At 53.3% G+C, this 6,652-nt stretch overlaps 1 protein-coding gene across 4 annotated transcripts in view; it reads left to right on the top strand.

Moving 5' to 3' along the window:
• Slc37a1 (solute carrier family 37 member 1) overlaps positions 1-6,652 on the top strand; it is a 62,657-nt gene that overhangs the window by 45,354 nt on the left and 10,651 nt on the right. For all 4 annotated transcript variants that reach the window (XM_026785732.1, XM_026785733.1, XM_026785734.1 and 1 more), the window contains 5 exons: positions 1,047-1,178; positions 2,874-2,964; positions 4,418-4,480; positions 5,214-5,299; positions 6,280-6,328. In XM_026785732.1, the coding sequence (XP_026641533.1) occupies positions 1,047-1,178; positions 2,874-2,964; positions 4,418-4,480; positions 5,214-5,299; positions 6,280-6,328 (421 nt within the window). The remainder of the gene's footprint in view (positions 1-1,046; positions 1,179-2,873; positions 2,965-4,417; positions 4,481-5,213; positions 5,300-6,279; positions 6,329-6,652) is intronic.

Here is a 6,652-nt window from a genome sequence, read left to right as displayed (position 1 = left end):
GCGGATCTCTGTGAGTTCGAGGCCAGCCTGGTCTACAAGAGCTAGTTCCAGGACAGGCTCCAAAGCCACAGAGAAACCCTGTCTCGAAAAACAAAACAAAAAACAAAACAAAACAAAACAGACCCCATGCAGAGCTGGGATCTCTCTGCTATGCTTCAGTGGGCACGAATTCTGTCCCTTAGGAATGTCCCAGGTATCAGAAGGCACAAATCTCAGAACTGGCTTGTAGATTTTAGAGTATCATCGCTTCCGGCAGTGTTTGTCCACTGTAAACTCTGTGAACTCCATGCGAGGTCCAGGGTCCTGTGATGAATTCCTTACTAGCAAGGCCATGAAATCACCTCGTTCTGCAGCTCAGTGACCACACTGCCGGTTTAGAGTTCAGCTTCTCTCTTTCCATAAAACATCCTGTAGATGGAGATGAATATGTAAACCATCCCTTCAGGCATGTTCATCCATGTTGTCATCTGCAAGGGTCATGCAGAGAACTGTGTGGTTGAGTTAAACAAACAACAAAACCACACAAATACACACACACTTAAAAAACCTTACTGTTTTAAGTATGTTTATAATTTTGTGTTAGGAGCATTCCTGAGTTATCTTTGGATACATGTCAGGGCCCTGTGCAGCAGGCTGGACATACCTGATTAGATCATAATGAAAATATAATCTGATTATATTAAGAGATGCTGAGAATCTTCTGTTACCAGAATCTTCCAGATGTTTGGGTACAAGATACATCATCCAAATGGGTGAGCTTTAACCAACTGGTCTTTCTCCACATGTGGGGTTTATTTTTCGGGTTTTTTTTGTTTGTTTGTTTGTTTGTTTGTTTTTTACTATCTCTGAACCAGGGAGTTTTATGAGTTAATGGCATTCCATTAGCCAGGTGGATACTAACAGCTCATGTGACCATGGGGTTGATACTGTCACCCATATGTGTCCCTAAGGCTTTTTGGAAGGAAACCAAGTGACTTACTTGCTTAGAATTCTAGCCTCGCTTCAGCCAGACACCCCTTGGTGACGTCTGTTCCTTTTGTGTCCAGGACCCAGAGCTGCAGTGCTTACTGCTGTCTGATGGGAAGAGCTCCCTCCACCCAAGTCACATCGTCGTCCTCCCTGGGGACAGCAGTGGCAGCATGGCAGCCATCAGCTTCACAGGAGCCCTGCGGATCCCGGTGAGTCTGCCTGCCGCGGGAGAGCGCTGGGCCGCAGGGAGTTTGTGGGTCAGGCCCTCCCGTCCAGCTGCTAACACTCTGGGGTGAATGTGGCCGTCCGGTGTGTGATCTCTCTGTTTTCTACTATTCCCATCATTTTGAAATTAATTTTTCCACTCTGAAATTTCATAGATAGGTTAAATTTGACAAATGTTTTCCCTTGGAAAACGGAAAGCTGGCTGTTCTGGCCTTGAGCCCATGATGCCTTCTGTTCCTCTTGACTCTCCATCTTCCCAGTCATTTGCCTTCTGGCTCTGAGGGCGGAGGGTGCCTCCCGTGTAGTGCCCTGTGCTCACTGTTCTGTGGCCCGACTGAGTCTTCTGTTCCCCAGCACAGTGAGGGTCTAAGTGCCCAGTGTGGCCACAGGGAGGGCCAGACATGGCTATAGAAGAATACCCTGCAATGCGCTAGGGTCCTAAGTGGCTGGGCCTGATTCTCCTCTGGCCCTTAGTGTCAGCTGGCTCCCACAATGCCCTGAGTTAGTAATCTCACAGTTTATAGTTGTGAGCCCTGGCCAATCTCCACAGCTCGGGCGCAGGCCTGGGCACCGGCTTCCTGAACAGGTCTCATAGCCAGCCAGCGGAAGATGGCGATTTTAAATGAACCTCGTTTCTAAGACTGTGTTCTTACTACTGGCTAGCAGCCCTTCTGTGGGACCTTACTGCTGTAGGCTGCTGCCCCAATATTTCTGCTGGCATCAGCTGGGGAGCAGACCAGCATGCAAATGCAAGCCATGGGGCAGTGTGGACAGGACAGACTTTGGAGGCCTGGCCCAGCTTTCACGCTCCCCCTGCTCCTGCCCAACTGGTTGGCCTGTCACTGGGCTCCTCCCTGGTGCAATGCCATCTGTTGATCTGACGATGAAGTGAGATGAGGTCATCCCAGTGCAGAGCACGCCAGGCACATAGCAGGCTAATGGTGGACCACACGCTCCCTTCCTCATGCCTTGCTAACAACTGGGAAACGCTAAGGGTGGTGGTGATGGGGTTCAGTGTGCGAGTGTGTGGGTGTGCGTGTATGTGTGTGATGCTTACGCAGGAGTACGCAGGTGCACACACCCATTGCAGAGGCCGGAGGAAGATGTCGGGTGTCTTCACCTATTGCTCCCCCACCTTACTACTTTGAAGCAGGGTCTCTCCCTGAACTGGAAACTTGCCTGTTTGGCTAGATCGCTGACCCGTGAGTTCCTGGGATCTGCCTCCCTCCACCTCCACCGTCCAGTGCTGGAGTTACAGACACACATGACTGTGCCTGACTTTTTCCGTGGGTGCTGGGGATTTGAACTCGGGTGTGCGTGCACAGCAAGTGCTCTTACACACTCAGCCATCTCTCCAGCCCAGTTCCCGAGTCTTAATGAGCATCCCTCCTCCCCCAGAAGGAGATCACTGGCCACCATTTGGCATGACTAGCTCATCAGCTTACATTCTCACTGGCTCTTGTTGGATGTGGACATCAGGGTTCTGCCTTCCAGGCAGCTAGGCGAGTGTGAGCTTCAGATTTCCCGGGGCTTGCTTCCCCATCATGCCCTCCCCTGCGCCAGGCTTATAGACGCACAGCACGCCTGCAGGGGCATACTCATTTGTACCCAGTCACACCTGGACACACACTGCCAATCCCACGCTTGGAGCTGACAGTCAGTTACCCACCCTCTTCCAGGGCGTGATCGAGTTCTCTCTGTGCCTGCTCTTCGCCAAGCTGGTCAGCTACACCTTCCTCTTCTGGCTCCCGCTGTATATCACCAACGTAGGTGAGTGCTGGCTGGAAGTGCGGTTCCGATCCCTGCACTGACCGCCCAGAGCCTTGTCACAGGGACCACACGGGGCGAGTGGAGAGGGACGACATGGTTCAGCCGATGGGATGGGTACACACACACTTCGTGGCTCTTTAAACCTTCACTCGGTTCACCGGGTACATCCCGACCCCTTTGCAGTTCTCAGAAGCTGCCTGCTTTTCAATCTGGGCCACGTTGGGCTTTGGAGCACAGCAGCCAGCAAGCAGGAGTGTGGCCTCTGGGGATTGAGATAAGACAGCCTGAGAAATCTGACCTAGAAACTGTTTCAGGGGGTGCGTTCTGATTTGTGCGAGGGCTGACAGCCTGTCCTAGGTTCCCAGAGTCCAGGAACACCTGAAGCTGTGGATCCGATAGGATGTTCCAGGAAAATAGTACTAGATAGTTGTGTGTCGTTTGTACATAATGTGACAGGAGATCAGCAGCTCCTGGGGACCAACTCAGGGCTGTTGCAAGTTCTATACTGATGGGGCGGGGGGTCACAGGGTGTGCTGAAATAGGAGAGGGAAGAAAAGCAACAGGGTTTTGTAGATACAGCCTGGGCCTTGGGCTCTGGGGACAGTACAGGGAGGGGGCCTTTGAGAATGGGGGAGTCAGATTTCAAGGGTATCATAAGGCCATAACAAAGTTGACCAGGGCTCAGAGTTGGAAGGAGTGTCACCTCAGCCAAGGAAGCTGGGGAGGCAGTGCGGGGACCTTCTGGGGGGCATGGCTAACAAAGACAAGCTGCAGAAGGAAAGAGGGTGAGTGACCAGGCTCTAAGGAGCTCCCTCAGGGCCCAGAGCCCTGCCTCACGACCCCCACTTCATCTCAAGTACAGAATACAGTCTAGGAGGAAGTCTCAGCTGGAGTGTTGAATTTTCTGAATGCCCAGTCTGCGTCTGGGTTTGAGCCAAAACCAGTTCCCTGCAGGTGGCATTCAGGCTGAGGGAGATGGGCCTGAGGAGTCAAGCACTTCCCAGCTGTCTCCTCTTACTGGTCAGTATCCATCAGCTCGAAGTGAAAGGGACATGAAGGGTACTCTGCCGCCGAAGCACAAGAAGGCTCTAGTCCCCCCCAGGATCGGGTAGTGCAGGGGAACCACGTGCTCAGTTTCACTGTGCGACTGACCGAGTGTTCCTGGCCATTGCCCTGGGGGAGCTCTACCTATGACCTTGAACCACCTGCACACCGGAGAGCTTCCTAAACCGATGCCCCCGTGGTGGGCAAGCAAAGGGTGCAAGGATGGCCAGGGAGTGCCAGGCTGTGCCAGGCTGGGGCGAGATGCGTCAGCCAACCTCCTTTTTAAATCCGAGTTCAGGTGATTTCTTGTGGTGTGAAACCACTCGTGGAAGAGAGTCCTGCGTGGGTCCCTCTGGGATAATCCCCCGAGGACGTGTCCTCATTAGGCCATGTGCTGGTCATTCAACAGATCACCTGGATGCCAAGAAAGCGGGGGAGCTGTCCACACTGTTTGACGTGGGCGGGATCTTTGGTGAGTTCCAGACCATTCGCTCCACTCTGTCAAGAACCTAACAAGAGGGGGTCGGAGAGATGACTGGGAGGTTAAAAGCACTGGCTGTTCTCCCAGAGGACCTGGGTTCGATTCCCAGCACCCACGTGGCTGCTCACAGCTGTCTATAACTCCAGGATCTGACACCCTCACACAGACATATGTGCAGGCAAAATGCCAATGCACATAAAATAAAAATAAATTGTATAGACACACACACACACATATAAACCTAACAACAAATCTGGGTGAGTGGCACTCCTGTGGTTTAGTACCCTGAGGCTGTGTTTGCAGAAGGGCAAGTTTGAGGCTAGCCTGGCCTACATAGTGAGACCCTGTCTCAAAAAAACAATCTATCCAGCCATGTTCAAGTTAGTGTTGTTGTTGGGAGGGCACCGTGTGACTCAGTGATCTTGAGCCAGCTGCCCTCAGAAGTGACATGCACACACCCTGGAGGTGGTGGCATTAGTTCATGCCGGGTAAAGGGGCTTTAGGGCTACCTTAAAGCCTGACCCTAAACTACCCCGTGACTCCATGGCCCTCACACGACGAGTTCTGTTAGGCAGGCCCCAAGTGGCCGCTCTCTGCTGCCCAGTTGGGGACAGACTCGGAGAAGGTTGCTGCTGTTCCTGTGACTTGGGTCTCCTCGGGAGAACACGTGCGGGGGAACACTTGCCAGGCATCAGCTCCTGAGGCCATTCCCTCTCTGTTACAGGTGGGATCCTAGCAGGCGTGATCTCCGACCGCCTGGAAAAACGAGCTTCCACCTGTGGCCTGATGCTGTTGCTGGCGGCGCCCACGGTGAGCCCCGGCTCTGCCCGCCGTCAACAGGCAGTCACTTTCATGTTCTGCACCAGCCACCACTGCTCCGGCCTGAGCGCCGCATCCCTAGCAGTTGAGCTTGTCCCTGACTGGAAACACAGGGCTTCCTTCAGGCTGGCCTGCCTCAACTTCTGGGCTATGCACACAGCGCTTCTCTCTCACCCCGAGTTTCTCATGGGCTGCTCATATCTTTGGGGTATCGCTCACACCCATTGCTGTCCCCCTTCCCAGCCACGCTCTTGCCTGTCCCTTAGAATCTGTGTGCCGTCCCTCCCTTCTAGGCTCAGTGAGCCCATCATGGCAGGCCCATCCTTCTTTAAGCATTGAGAAGCTCGTGACCTTGGACAGGTGACTTGATTTATCTGGTCAGCTGACACATCACCCCACGGTGTGGATATGCAGAGCCGGTGTGGTACTGGCCCGCCATTGCTGTTTGTGATTGAGGGGCCGTTCTGTTGCCACATTGCCTCTCTCTCCCCAATGCTGTCTCTGTCCCTGGAGCGTGACTGAATTCTGAGGCCTCTCAGGCCTTAGGCTCTGTAAAGCAATCCTTAAGACATTATGAAATGGACAGTGGTAGCACACATCTTTAATCCCAGCACTTGGGAGGCAGAATCAGGTGAATCTCAGTGAGTTCAAGGCCAGCCTGGTCTACAAAGCATGTTCCAGGATGGCCAGGACTGTTACACAGAGTAACCCTGTCTGAAACAAACAAAAGACATTACAAGCAGCATGGCCCCATTGCTGGGAGCACAGCCTCCCAGGGAACAGTGCCCAGACAGGTAGCTTCAGACCTCAGAAGAGGAGCTGGGAATTATTCAGTATCCTGCCCACCAGCCCTGGTCACACAGAGTCCCACCCTGTGAGTTTCCTAAGGCTAAGTGTTCAGCGTGGAGGCTTCCAGCAGCCCTGCAGCTGCCCGTGCTGAGCCATCTTCTCCTCGTTCTTAATTCCCACAGCTCTACGTCTTCTCCTCTGTCAGCAAAATGGGACTCGAAGCCACCATAGGTGAGTAAGAAGAGACTTTGTCACTAATCCTCTCACGTGTGTCTGTCCACACGACCTCGTGACAGGGAAGGTAAAACTCAGTCTAGAGGCATCAAGCTGAAGTGACTGAGCAGTGTGGCCCCATGTCCCTCTTGGGGAGAGGCCAGGGTCCAGTTTCCGGATGTGGACCTGAACAGTGCACATACGTGTGACAGTATGCATAAGTAGGGCACCTGGTCCAGCAGTGCTGTGCTCTGGGTGTCAAGAGGAGGAGATGCTCAGGGAGCCTGTTCAGCCTCGGGGTGGGGCATTAGCCACAGCCCTGGCTGGAAGCCATGTGTGAAG

Source organism: Microtus ochrogaster, linkage group LG2 (assembly GCF_000317375.1).
Source record: "Microtus ochrogaster isolate Prairie Vole_2 linkage group LG2, MicOch1.0, whole genome shotgun sequence".
In the NCBI taxonomy this organism is placed as follows: domain Eukaryota; kingdom Metazoa; phylum Chordata; class Mammalia; order Rodentia; family Cricetidae; genus Microtus; species Microtus ochrogaster.
This window is presented reverse-complemented; position numbering and strand designations above follow the sequence as displayed.